At 38.7% G+C, this 15,169-nt stretch overlaps 1 protein-coding gene across 1 annotated transcript in view; it reads right to left on the bottom strand.

The window, feature by feature from the left end:
* Positions 1–15,169, bottom strand: part of kcnt2b (potassium sodium-activated channel subfamily T member 2b) — a 93,740-nt gene that overhangs the window by 9,472 nt on the left and 69,099 nt on the right. The window contains exons 14-18 of the mRNA XM_016451593.1: positions 14,185–14,293; positions 3,636–3,744; positions 2,324–2,380; positions 674–826; positions 324–574 (exon numbers count right to left, since the gene is read on the bottom strand). Of these exons, the coding sequence (XP_016307079.1) occupies positions 324–574; positions 674–826; positions 2,324–2,380; positions 3,636–3,744; positions 14,185–14,293 (679 nt within the window). The remainder of the gene's footprint in view (positions 1–323; positions 575–673; positions 827–2,323; positions 2,381–3,635; positions 3,745–14,184; positions 14,294–15,169) is intronic.

Genomic DNA, 15,169 nt, shown 5'->3' with positions numbered 1-15,169 from the left:
ATTGCGTAAAAAAAATAGATAAATATTTTATATAATAGATAAAAATGTGGGGCGGGACCTGGTTCAGTCAATTAGTTGATAATTGGCTAGAGGCAGATATGAATGCGAGCTTGCAGTTGTTTGTAAAAAAGTAGTTTAGGCAGACAAAACAGACAGGATGAATTTCCATTTCATGCTGACTTTAATGTGCATGTGTAATAAGAAAAACAGACTATTGCAGATAGAGATTATTACGAATAACAATTCAATTGTTTGGTTTTCTTATTACAGTACATCAGGCAAAAGTTTATGATTGAAATGAAAATGTGAGTTTACAGACTAACCCATGCTGGCTATAATACTGTGCACTGGTAGTCGAGTGAGGCCATGATAGATTGTCTGCGAGACCCCTCTGGAGTCACCCCCGGCGCCCCTGACTGGCTCTCTGTGGCCCCTGACAAAGGCTGAGTTCTCCTCCTTGGAGATGTTGATGTAGAAACAGGTGTCGGAAGCTCCCATGATGTGGCAGGGTCCGGGGTTCAAGAGGATGTTGGCTGTGTCCATCCTGCGCACCCCGATCAGACACACGCCGTATCTGCCACAGCAGTTAAAGGGTTAGTTCACCCAAAAATGACTGTGTGTGTTTACTGGCATGAACAACATAGTGATTCACTGCATCTTTATCCAGACTTACTTCTTATGTGCATGAAAGGAGGCAAAAGTGAAACTCTTTCCCTGATATTCTCCAAAAAACTTGCTCTCTTCCAGCTGGATGTGGTGGACCTCATTGGCTGCACACCGCCGGTACGTGCGCTGCCATTGGTCGACGGAGCCAGCACCGCCTTCCCTAGATAGAGATGGATGACCTTTTGAAAATGTTTTCCTAAAGAATTAAGGGATAGTTCACACAAAACTGAAAATTCTGCCATCATTCTCTCAGCCTCATGTCGTTTCAAACCCTTAAGACTTTCGTTCACCCTTGAAACACAAATGAGGATAAACGTTTAAAGAATCCTGGGAGGTTTCTGTCTTTTCACTGAAAGTCTATGACAACAAAACTCTGAAGCTTAAAAAGTTCATAAGGAGATTGTAAAAGTAATCCATATGAATCAAGTGGTTCAATCCCAAGTTTACTGAAAAACATGATCATTTTACATGACAAACACATTTAATTTAGGCTTTTAATCACATTTAAACATTGATCAATGCACATACATAGAGCTAATCAAATATGGTAAAAGGAAGCCATAAGTATTAGTTTTGCACCGTCTTTATGAACTTTTTGAAGTGTTAGCATTTTGGTATAAAGGACTTTCAGTGGAGGGACAAAAATCTCTCAGAATTTAATACAAATATCTTAATTTGTGTTTTCGAAGATGAATGCAAGTTATACAGTTTTGAAAAGATATGAAGTTGAGTAAATAATGACAGAGTTTGGTAACACTTTAGTTTAGGGACCAATTCTCACTATTAACTTTGCTTATTAGCAAGCATATTACTAGCATATTGGCTGTTTCTTAGTATTTATAAAACTCATATTAATGCCTTATTCTGCATGACCATATTTTAAATCCCATAATCCTACCCCATACTTAACAACTACATTACTAATTATTAATAAACAGCAAATTAGGAGTTCGGAGCTTGACATCATAAATCATCTGGTTTGTTGTACACTGTAAAAATGCTACAGTAAGAACCTGTTAATTGGTTATAGGTAAGTTTCTGTACTATGTTGAATAGCTGCAATTACATTTAATGCAACTTTACAGTAAAATACTGTTAAAATTACGGTTTTTGGAAGAAGAACAAGTCATTGTATAATTTACAGTGAAAAAACAAAATTAACATTCCTAGAATTCCCTGCATGACACTTCACATTTGATGTTTTTTCTTTGAAATAACTCACAGATTATTATTATTATTTTTATTTTTTTGCAGTGTATAGAAAAGAGCAGCGTGAACATTCTTCCAAATTTCTTCCATTGTGCTCCACAAAATAAAGGAAATCATTTATGAGGGTGAGTAAATGTTGACAGATTTTAATATTTTGGGTGAACTATTTCTTTGACATGTCCTTCACACATATTCACAGCTTGGGAAAACACTGTCTCTTACAGATGGGCAGAGAAAATAAAAACCGCTTGATGTGTCTTTGACATCCCTGCAAATGGCTGGGAGGATGAAGGGGAGGTGAGAACCAGAGGGAGTGGAGGAGTGTTAAGATGGAGGAGGTGAAGAAACAAGGACGCATGACGCAGAGCTAAATTCACAGTTTATGGGATCTTTGCCGCTGTGTGTATCGATGTGTATGCGTCAATATTTTACAGTCGGTGGGTCTGACCTGTTGAGGGGCTGGAAGGCGCCTGCTCGCTGCTTGAAGGCCTCTGAAGATGCTGTTCTGATAATAAAAAATATAACAGTTAAACACATGCTGATGGTTCAGCGAATGAGGACTCTGTAGTATGCATGGAGCGGCACAAGCATTGTGTTTTATTTTAGGCATCATGTTTGTGTAAATATATTCAAAGAAGTGAAACAGAGTGCAGCATTCAGGTTCTGGAAGTAAAAACATCATACATTTCCACCATAGGGAAAATGATTTTTAACGATAATGTGTATAAACCTTTAAAAACAGATCTGTTATGAACTTTGAGGTTGTTAAAGGGTTAGTTCACCCAAAAATGAAAATCCTTTCATTAATTACTCAACCTCATGTCGTTCCAAACCTGTAAGACCTCTGTTCATCCTCAGAACACAAATTAAGATATTTTTGATGAAATCTGAGAGCTCTCTGGCCCTCCATAGACAGCAACGTAACTGACATGTTCAAGACCCAGAAAGGTAGCAAGAACATTGTTAAAATAGTCCATGTGACTTCAGTGGTTCAACCATAATTTTTTGGGTGAACTATCCTTTTAATCAATGGTATATAGTTTTGTTAAAATGTTTGCGCTTTGTAAACTTATTTAAAAATAAATAATTTTTAACAGTTGAATTTGTGATGGAAAAACTACATTACCCAGGGTTCTGTGCAAAAACGTCCACCAATAAGCAATTTGTACCAAAGGGACTATGCTTGAAGCACTTCTTGAGTCTGTCTCACAATAAACGTAAAAATATAGTGTTTCTGTAGATATAATCAACAACTTTAAATGGACAGTTTTAGATTTCACCATCTTTTTTTCATTTGATTGTCATTCGCAATGCTTCATGGGATTGTAGTTCACAAAAGCCATTAAGTACAGTCTTGTATCTTTTTCAAACAGTTTGTTTGCTTCAGATAAAAGTTGTGATCCACCTCATAGCTGGTTGGTTTGATCCAAGGCTTATAATACTTTAACAAAGACTGATTTTAAATTTAAATTCCCTAACGGAAAAAAATACTTCCAGAACCAGCACTGCTGAAAAAGTGGGCGGACATTAATGCATGCTATTCACATCCATTCTACATCATAAATGCCACACGTCTTTTAACACCAGGCAGAGGATGTTTTAGTGACACTGCCCTCAAAAATACATATCTCAGATGATAATGTGCACAAATGTGGCTGGTCACTAACAATTCATAAGCTAAAATCTGACTAGATGAAATACTGTAGTCAAAAGTCTGGCTACTAGGGATGAATGAATATGAGAGGGATGTTTATACTCACTGTCCTCTAGAGGAGTGAATCAATAAGGTGATCAGGGTGGAGGTGGCAGGACACACACAGTTGAGGGCCAACATGGCATACTTAAACTCTTCCTCACAAACCACATGGTCTGCAAAATAAACACACGGGAGGAATATTAATTCTCAGATTTCTGATCATGGAATGTGTTTTCATTATGGAGAAATGTTCAATACAAGCTAAGCTCTATTGACATTTTATTGATTACCAGAGAAAATTATTTCATTCTTCCTTAAGTGTGTATAAGCATGCACAACGGTTGATGGGGCAGAAGGGTTTAAAAGCATAAATATGCAGCTTGTATTTTTGTTCAAGAGCTTTTTGTGTGAAAATGTGTGTTATGTGAGCTGTAAAGTTGTCTACGTTGTTCTTTTAGTAGTGAGATCAAAGTCATTAACAATCTAATGTTAAAATATATAATGTATGAATTGTGGGTATACGTCATCAAAATCATCAAGTGGGTATACGTATCAAATCAGCCTCCATTTTATTGTGTATTCTAGTGTAATGACTTGCCCCATGTACATCCATTGAAAATGTATGATGAAAATTTCTATTCTTATTTTTTAATTTCTGCACTTTAATTTTTTTATTTTATTTTATTATTATTATTATAATTTGTTTTACTTCTAAATCAATTATACACCCGTTTGGGTATGTGAGATTTTTTCATGTTTCTGAAAGACGTCTCCTTTGCTTACCAAGGCAGCATCTATTTAATAAATACAGTTTAAATTACAATTTAAACTAACGTTTTTCTATTTGATTATAATTTAAATATAAAATTTTCCTGTAATGCAAAGCTGAGCAGCCGTTATCATAATCCTTCAGAAATCATTCACACGATTGTGCTGCTTAATAGTTTTGTGGAAATCATGATACATTTTTTACCAAGATTCTTTGAAGAATAGAAAGTTCAAAAGATCATTTATTTGAAATAGAATTCTTTGGTAACATTACAAATGTATATATTGCAACGTTTTATTTAATGTGTCCTTGCTGCATATAAGTATTCATTTATTTCTAAATGAAATAAAATAAAACAATAAAATAGAATAAAATAAAATAAAATAAAACAAAAAAATAAATAAATTAAATAAAACAATAAAAATATACCCCAGACTTTATAACGGTAATCTATAAACTTTTGACTTTTCCAAGCCTGGAAATCAAATCAAAATGTCCTAAAATATATTTGACCATAAGAACCCTGCTAATATAGAGAGGCAATCCCAGCAGAACATTAATTGAAACTCTCATCCCTCCTGATTAGTATTGCTAAGCCATTTGCACATCTTAGTTCCTTGAATTTGATTTTAAAGACACATATCGCAGGGGTCAGAGCCTCTCAACACCATTAACAGAGTGTGAAATAAGGCAATGCCTGAGATCTCATGCTCCTTTAACTCCCCTGCTCAAAACAGCTGCCCTCTGAAATGGCCTCCACACAGCTGAGTGAACACACATCAGCTTCAGACCTCGCTGCCATTTAAATGCCAGCCAATGTACCAGAAAAACACACAAAGACCGACAGTTTAGAACAAGGGAAAAAAGCAGAGGGCATAAGAGGATGTTTATTAATACTCAAGTTTTGTACATATAGTAATGTTAAAAAATTAAATAACATGTTCACCCGGGGGAAAATAGCAGGTACGGCACTAATGACTCATTAATGACTCAAATGTCTCACGGATGGAGCACAATTTTCATGTGGCTTGTTAGCGGTGAGTGAAAACACATTTCCTAATTTTGCTAATTAGGAAAATGAGTCAATAAAATCGCATTAGCATTGATGAAAACACTGACTCCAGACGTGCATTTCGGCTATGTTTATACCATTTACTTCAATTCAATGCAGCCTTGGACCGAAGTCAGAACATAATGGACAGAAAACCACTCCCAAAAAAAAAAAGACATAAAAGACGGTCTTTTTTTTTAACTGAATCCCAGGTAAACCATTCAACCCGACTGGCTCCTCTGAGGATTGTCTCTTTTGCGCTCTCTCTGGGCCTCACCAGTCCTTTTCCTTTGGTCTATTTTTGGTTGTTTTGGAGATTTTCCTTTTTTTGTTCATCAGAGGACATAGACAACACCTCTAGGCTATATAGCTTATTTAAAAAACCTGTGTTCTTCTCACGGCAGGCTTCTGATCGGAAATAAACAATAGGAGTGCAGAATGTTTCCTCATCCTGTTGCTTTCTGCTTCTTTGTTTTGTCTAATTGAGAGGGAAGTGGCAGAGTCATTATTGCTTTATTAGGGTGGATGTGCTAACCATGTATGCTCGGAATTTATTATGTTGCTCTAGTACAATGTTATTTTTCTCACAGGGTGGATTGAAGAAAATACCAACCATTTTTAGCATTGCACAAATTATGTGAAATGTGCTGCATTGTTTATATGAATAGTCTTTTATACAACAGGCCAGGAACAACTGACACAACCGTAGCTGGATTTTACTGACATCTATTCAAACACGCTACTCGCCCAAGGAGAGAAGAATGCTTCGATTGTTTGAATAACCCGAGTCAATTCAGAGAAATGCGTAGGCAAAGGCACGAAGAAGGACTGAAGGTAAAATTGTGAAATGAGGAAAATCACAAGGAGAGTAGGACTGATTGTTCTCTGTGGAACAATTTAGAAAACGTTCTGCTTTGAAGCTAAACATTTTTGTTATTTGACTAAATTAGGCTTGTTTTTTGTACTTTTTGTCTAGTATCTAGTATTGTTTTGATAAGCATTGTTTTGTCTATTAAATGTAAAAAAAAATTATATTTTTATTATGTTACTGGCGAACAAAATATTTTTTTTCTTGTTTAATATTCTGGTTATTTAAATAGCATTGTTTTGATAGACATTCACTGATGTATTTATTGTTTGCTATAGTATTTTTCTATAAATAAAAAATAAAAAGTTTTTCTTTTTTATTTTGTTTTGTCAAAGTGTTGTTATTCACATAATACTGTCTTGCTTGGCATTGTTTCATATGTTGCTTATTTATGGTTTGGTGGTTTTATTTTTGTTTTTATTTATTTTCTTGGTATCTAAAGTTATTGACCTAATATTGTTTTGACAAACATTGCTTTATCTATTTATTTTTTAGCTATTTGTTCTTAGTTATAGCTGAAAATAAATAAATAAACATGTTTTCTTTTTTATTTTGTTGTTTATTCCTTCTTTATTTGGGGGTTAAATGGATGACATAAATATGACTTGTACATATTGCAAACAGTTGCACTGAGCACAATAAGTCCGACTCATATTTATTTATTTATGCATGCCATGTGCAATACCCACTTATTTTTCTGCTCTTATAACTTTTAATATAATCCATATTTATAATCCTGCACAAACAACACATCTTTGCACCACCACTGTCCCCTTTTTACCGATGTAAATATCAACTTGTACACATAGTGTCAGCGAATCACCACAATCACCAGCTCTGGACTCCATGTCCCAGAATCCTCCCCGGCTCACACCTGTTCTCAGTCACGATCACCATCACCTGAGTTCTGATTCCCCGCACCTGTCATCTGCAATCAAGGCACCATTCATAAGCACGCTCCTTCCAGTCACTCACCGTCCGGTCTACCGTTCACTACCCTGAACTTACCAGACTCGCTGAATGTTAAATACCTGTTTCTACTTATCTCTAGATCCCCGAAGGTCTTCCTAAGTTGCTCTCCTCCACTCCTGGATCCCAATCCCTCCGTGAACCTGCAAAGGACCCAAAAACCATCAGTACTCAGCTAAGATTCATTGAACTGTCATTTGTGTTGGATACTCACCAGTCATTGATCCATTCGATCAGCCTCAGCTATTTCTATCAATAAACCTGCTATTCATTCAATTACCAGTTGTCTCCAGCTTGATCTGTTACAGAAGACCGGACCTAAAAAAAAAAAATGCTTCTCTCCGCGGCTATGGAAGTTGCCGCGCGGTTCGCCAACCTAGCTCACCAGGATCTCCCGTTTGTGGAGTATGCTAGGGAGTTCTGCGGGATCACCACGAGTACGGTGTTAGACGACATGACGCTCAACTCTCTGTTCTGGATCGGGGCCAACTACCATCGCCCCGTGGACCTCCCAGACACCACTGGACTGAGCTGGAGGGAAGGGATCCTCCGGTGTCTGGAGATCGTCCATCCCTGATCCAGAACCAGATCGCCGTCAAGTCCTCCAGTCACAGCATTCACAAGCCCGCCGGCCGTGGCTCTCTCCAGCCTGCCGACCACGCCTTTCACCCTGAACCGAGAGGGAAATCTAAGTAGGAGAAGGCGGTCGGCCCCAGCCCCTGAGTCCGCTCCAGTGTCGGCCCCAGCCCCTGAGTCCGCTCCAGTGTCGGCACCAGACCCTGAGTCCGCTCCAGTGACGGCCCCAGCCCCTGAGTCCGCTCCAGTGCCAGCTCCTCGAAAGCGCCTTGCTGTGCCAGCTCCTCGTAAGCACTTCCCAGTCCCTGAATCCAGCCCAGAGTGGGTTCCTGTTCCCGAGTTTAGCCCACGGAGGGCTCCAGTCCCCGAGTTTAGCCCAGGGAGGGCTCTTGATTCCCAGTTAAGCCCAAAGAGGGCTCCAGTCCCCGGTTTTGGCCCCGAGAGGGCGTCGGAGCCTGTTATTCTCTCCAAGAATTTTTGGGGCGGGGTAGTATGGGTCCATCTGTAGTGGCCAGGCCGAGTGGCGAGGCCAAGGCCACAGAGGCCGTCCGGCCATGGCGTCCTGAGTTCCCAGCTGTAGTGGCCGGGCCGAGTGGCGAGGCCAAGGAGGCCGTCCAGCCATGGCCTTCTGAGTTCCCTGCTCCGCCGTGGCCTCCTGAACTGTCTGATCCGCCATGGCCTTCGGAGCTGCCTGCTCCGCCATGGCCTCCTGAACTATATGCTCTGCCATGGCTTCCTAGTCTGCCTGCTCCGCCATGGCCCCCCGAGCTCCCTGTGCCACCATGGTACCCTGGACTGCCTGATCTGCCCTGGATGTATTCCCCGTGTCCCAGTCCTGCACCAGCCTCCAGGGCGCCCACCCCCGGGATGGGGGAGTAATGTCAGCGAATCACCACAATCACCAGCTCTGGACTCCATGTCCCAGAATCCTCCCCGGCTCACACCTGTTCTCAGTCACGATCACCATCACCTGAGTTATGATTCCCCGCACCGGTCATCTGCAATCAAGGCACCATTCATAAGCACGCTCCTTCCAGTCACTCACCGGCTGGTCTACCGTTTACTATCCTGAACTTACCAGACTCTCTGAATGTTAAATACCTGTTTCTACTTATCTCTAGATCCCCGAAGTTCTTCCTAAGTTGCTCTCCTCCGCTCCTGCATCCTGATCCCTCCGTGAACCTGCAAAGGACTCAAAAACCATCAGTACTCAGCTAAGAAGTCATTTGTGTTGGATACTCACCAGTCATTGCTCCATTCGATCTGCCTCAGCTATTTCTATCAATAAACCTGCTATTCATTAACTTACCTGTTGTCTCCAGCTTGATCTGTGACGCATAGTGGTTTAAACTGTGTTAACTATATTTGTCTGCATCTACATTCTGTATTTTGTATATATGTAAATGACTGTCATTTCCAATGCCACAACAAACACACCTGGCCAATAAATTGATTCTGATTATTGGTGTTAATCAATCATTAAGGCTTGTTCTTTTTTTGTTATGTCCTTAGGTTAATAATTAAACAATATAATTTCTCACTTGATAAACTTGATAAATAAGGCTCGTTCTTTGAATTATTCTCCATGTCAGTCTGAAGTAGCGGAGGCAGCACTTGAAGATGCACATTCACTCATAAAGATCAAACGGTGAATTAAAGACCTCTGTTCTTCTTCATTCAGACCCTTTCTGCTCAACCACTTCATCTCCTCCTCCACCAACTCCCTCATTTCCAGCGGCCTCGGAAAGCGCACGTTGACCTCTACTGAAGCGGGGCCGCGGCACAGCAGGCTAGAGCGCTGTGATAATTGTGTTTCTAGATTCTTTTTTCTCTCTAAAGCTGCTGTTTTCGTGCCCGTTCGAGGAGTGCAGCAGTGAGAGATTGTGCTCAATCTTTGAACCCCAGCAAGACGGTAACAACAGTGCCACTTCTCTGCCATTAGCATTAATTAAAGCAGCATGCTGGTTATGTTTATGAATGACCTGGCTGATGATATAGCCACACTAACACAGTGCAGAACTGGAAGAAGCAAAGCGGCCAGTTACTATTTCCAAACATGCCCACGGAGAGGAAAAGAAAATCAATTAATGCAGCAAAAGTTGAACAAAACAAACAGCGGTCCAGAAGTCCCAGAATAACCATGAGAAATGTGAATGAAATGCTTTTCTCCTCAGACTAACCACTCTGTGAGCTTCAGTAACATTGATGTGAACATTAAGGTGAGATTAAGCTATTTGTAGAGCTGAAGTCAAGTCTCCAGTCGTACTCATTTATGCCACCCACTCAGCCACTTAGTGCATATATTCCAGGCAGTGTCACAACATTCCCGCCATGCATAGAAAAACTGCATATTGATGCGTTCCGCCGAACTGTCAAGAAACAAGCGCTCTGTAAACCACCAAGACACCATACCGCCCACAGGGGATAACCACCTCTGACTGATATGAAACATAAGTATATATATCGCAAGTGTCATTTCAACCATAACTCTCAATAAAAGAAGCACATTCTTATTCATAATCCTGCTGACATGTTGCACATTGAAGCAGATAAAACAAACATTTGGCAAACACATCAGAGGCATCATACTTTTGGGAAAGTATGTCCAATGTTTTCAATTGACTGCTTAGATGGCTTCATAGTTTCATGTTTTGGGTAAAGCATAAATTCCTTGATGATCTATATGAATTACTCCAAATTTTGATTTGCCAATATGTAAATTTACATATTTTGTGTTGAAAAAAAAATTCTATACTTGTTAAAGGATAAACATATTTTGTAGATTTAATCACTTGAATTATTTTGAGAAAAAAAACTTTGCTTAATTGTTAAAAATCTATTAAAAAGTATATTATAAAACGGATAGTTCCGGTCCTTGATTCTGATTGGCTGAGCCACGTTCGAAGCTGTTGTAAATTACTCTACAAACATACACCTTTGTTTACTTTGTGTTTTGCTCGGCAACCACTTTGTTGCAACCACAACTGATTCTGAGGAACTACATTGTTTGGTGGAAGAATATTGTTTTTATTAATATCATTAGACTTTATTTGCTATGTTTTATTTTGTGAAACTTTACTACGTATATGGAATAACCGTTTTATAAAAGCAATAAGCCCCGTGAAGCCGTGGTTTACAGTAAATTTCGCGGCGTGCCTAACAACGCCCCTTAGCTGTTATAAATTCACTGTAAACCACGGCTTCTTGGGGCTTATTGCTTTATTAATTACAGAGAGACACTTTTTATGTTTCTTGACAACAATTTTAAAAAATGCACATTGAAATACTGTAAAATTACAATTTTATATTTAAACATTTAAACATTTAAGTTTATGTTTTAACAATCTTTTGCCATGCGTTTAAAAAGTACACTTATTTTGATGTGTTGACTAACATACTAAAGCATTTACTTGACTATAAGTTTAACTTCAGTGTGTTACGTGATATTACATTTAAAGTTAGTATGTTTTAAATGTACTAAACTGCAACTTCATCATTAGTGTGTATTCACATGGGCATTGGCGTTAACGCTTCTCATTTACTTTGAATGGGTGACGTCAACTGAATTGTGAGTCTGTTGCATCACGTCACTGGAACTGCTTGCAGCAGAAGTTGAAAACTTGTCAACTTTTCAAGCACCAATCAGATCGCTTTTATGCAAACACCCTAGTGCAGACGCTAGCCAATCGTGTTCAGGCAACACCGGAAAAAATTAATGTGATTGGCTGTTGTGACTATGATGGTCGAGCGCTGACGCCGACACAATGTGTAATGCACCATTACAAATGTGTAATTACAAATATTTTAAGTACATGAAGTACAAGTTTCAATAAAAATGGCATTAAAGTGTATTTTAGTTTACTATAAATGCTTGTCAGTAAATTCAACAGGAATCATATTTCAAAGACAATAGAAGTAATTCCTACTTAACACACTCTGAAGTTCAGCATTTAAGTCTATTCTTAATATTTCCATAAGTATACTAATGTGTACTACTTTTTTACAAGGGTCAAGTACCAGCCAAAAGATGCATCCAAAACAATGAATATTATTGAAACATTTGTGAATCAAGATTTTATTACACCAAAAATAAAGATGTATTTCGTATGTATATGTAGGGTTTTTAGGTCATTAATTTTAGCGTCATGTCACTGACTGACAAGGCAGCAAGGAAACGAGTCATCGCTCCATTCTCATTCTTCTCTGATAGGTGACCAGCAGCTCTGGGTTCGACTGACAGATTGTGTGATAGTGTGCAATCTGTGGTTGATCTCTGGGTAAAGCTCAGCTGCCTCAGCCACTGACTCATCCTGTCCGTTCATCCTCCGCCTTCTCATTGACCCTAAAACCAGCGCCGCCACCACATGCTGGGCAGACCATCTTGCTCTCAGCATCCCAGCTGCAGGTAATGCAGCTCTATGGGCCGTACAAATGAGGGTCTTCACGTGAGAGAGCAACGCATCTTCTTCTTCGCATTTTTCATCTGCTGCTCACTGAAGCGGCAGCGCCAGCTGCGATCTGGATCTCTAATCATCGCCTCACCTCACATCCTACTGCACCGTGAAATTCTCCATATCATTTCCTGGTAATCTCCCAAAAATAACGCTCACACACACACCACAGCAATCCCACAAACAAATCACCACACTTTAAGGTCCTGCTCCTATACAGGAGCATTCTCGACTAGTCAACTAGCTACTAAGTTACTAGTAGCACTGCTATTTTTAGTTAGTAACTCCCCAACACTCTTGCAAGGAGGTCAAGTGAATGAACACGGATCCTGTTGGTGTTCAAATGGAGATGAGCTGTGAAGGGAGAGGCTGGAGTGCAGCAGAAGCAGGTGGAGGGTGAAGAGAATGAATTTTCTTCACTTTTCCGACACAATCAAAGCTCAGCGGCTCATTGAGACAGCTGAAGCGAAGGCGGCCGGGTATAGTTGCTTGTGACAATCCCAGCATTGTGCAGGAGAGCCTCACGGAGCTGGAGGTTTGAGTGCACCACACACTCTCCTCAGCCCAACAAGTGATGCTTGATTGGCTGGGCTTTTGAACATGAGAGGGGCTCGGACAGCCAAAAACAGCCTTGGTGACTATGAGTCTGCCGGCAGCAGGGTTATTATAGTTTTAAATATTTTATCTTGTTTTGTGTTTTAATTTCAGTTTAGTTTTAGTTCGTTTTAATAGTGCATCAATATCTTATATTTTGCTTGTATGCTTTATTTTTGTTTTCAGTACTGGTTTTAAAATCTTTTTAAATCGGCGTACAGTGACTTTATCAGAAATTACTGCTTTTTATATAATCTAATCTGAATACATCTTATTTATATGGTATCAGGCAAGAATAATCTTGCACTATTTAGACAAATAAGAGAAAAGAGGAACATATGCCTTAAATTATGCTGAATAGCCGCCATTTTTAAGTACTGACAATTAACATTCCTCGCATTAATCATTAGTAAAGCAGTTTCAGTAGTCAACTAGTAAATTAAAGCATTTTAGGTGGATATAAGATGTAATGAAATAAGAACTGTAATACAGTAATATGTACACTACTGTTCAAAGAAAATTGGGTCGGTAAGTCTCTTCTGCTCACCAAGGCCACATTTATTTGATCAAAAATATAGTAAAAACAGTAATATTTTGAAATATTATCACGATTTAAAATAACTGTTTTCTATTTGATTATTTTAAAATGTAATTGATTCCTGTGATCAAAGCTGAATGTTCAGCTTCATTACTCCAGTCTTCAGTGTCACATCATCCTTCAGAAATCATTCTAATATTCTGATTTACTGCTCCAGAAACGTTTGTTATTATCATCGATGTTAAAAATGTTTTTTTTTGTCAGGATTCTTTGAAATTTTAAAAAGAACACAATTTATTTGAAATCTTTTCTAACATTATTAATGCCTTTACTTTCACTTTTCACAATCTCACAATTACTTTTCAAAATCACAATTTAATTAATTGTTGCTGAATAAAAGTATAAAAAAAACCTTCCTGACCTCAAACCTTTGAACAGTAGTGTTTTTATATGTTCACGCTGAGGATTTTTTTCTTCAAACCCCCATTTTTATTTTATAAATATTTTTCACTGCTAGGTTCTAGTCCATGTAATAGTTTTCGTTAATAATAACAACATTGGCCTCCACACTATAGCAGACATGGGGAATGGGAGGACCAGGAAAGTAAAAAGCATTATCTACATTTCCACAACTGAAGAGGGATAGAAAGTGGGTTGAGTGTTGAAGGACACGGCTTCAGAGGGAAGGAGATTGGCTGATCGGCTGCCTCTCAACACACTCGCACATGTACGAAGCGCATCGAATATCACACTATCTACACCTGCATCCCTGAGAGAAACACAATTTGCACGCTGACCTGCGAACTTGATGTGAAACTTGTTCTCGGGTTTCAGGATCTGCACGTAGAGAGGGCAGTTCGGGGCAAAGTCCTTCACGGCCCAGGCCCTAAGAATGGTCTGATGGTCCTGTGACAAAGAAAAACAGAGAAAGAGAAGCACATGAACAGAAGTATACCATTAGTCATAGTGTCTGCTCTTATGTACCAGCCATTACCCTCTTTGCAGAGAAATTAACATCTAAAGTGTCTGACAACTAGGTGAATCTCATTAAAACATGTAGAGGTCACATTTCACAACAAAATCAGAAGAAAAAAATCTGGAAATTATATTAAGCAAAAAGAAAATAAAGTCTATTTTCTAAACCATTAAGATATTGTTTCAATGTAAAATTATTAAGCATATTTTCCACCACATTCCAGACATTTACTTTGGAGTTTTTCTTAATTATTCTCCAAAGATGATTGTTTCAATGTTTTTTTTTTTTATAATTTAAATGAGAATTAAAATGAGCTATACTGTATTTATAATTTAAAGGGGTCATATGATGTTGCTAAAAAGAACATTATTTTGTGTATTTGGTGTAATGAAATGTGTTTATGCGGTTTAAGGTTAAAAAAACATTATTTTCCACATACTGTACATTATTGTTTCTCCTCTATGCCTCGCCTTTCTGAAACGCGTTGATTTTTACAAAGCTCATCGGTCTGAAAAGTGAGGTGTGCTGTGATTGGCCAGCTATCCAGTGCGTTGTGATTTGCCGAATGCCTAATTTGTGCATTTGTGATCGGAGAAATGACAAACAACAAGCTCTACTCTACACTGCTCAAAACTCACGTTTGAATTATCAGTGGTAAATCCTTTAAATGAAAACGTACTTACAGACTGTGAGTCAGAACAGCCGGCATTGTAGTCTACTCTACCAGGATCAGGAAACAGTCCTCCATAAAATGCACTGGACACATCTGAATATTTGGGTTAAACTGTTCTGGAACAGTGTTGTAA

Source organism: Sinocyclocheilus anshuiensis, unplaced genomic scaffold, assembly GCF_001515605.1.
Source record: "Sinocyclocheilus anshuiensis isolate Anshui unplaced genomic scaffold, SAMN03320099.WGS_v1.1 scaffold47, whole genome shotgun sequence".
Lineage (NCBI taxonomy): Eukaryota > Metazoa > Chordata > Actinopteri > Cypriniformes > Cyprinidae > Sinocyclocheilus > Sinocyclocheilus anshuiensis.
This window is presented reverse-complemented; position numbering and strand designations above follow the sequence as displayed.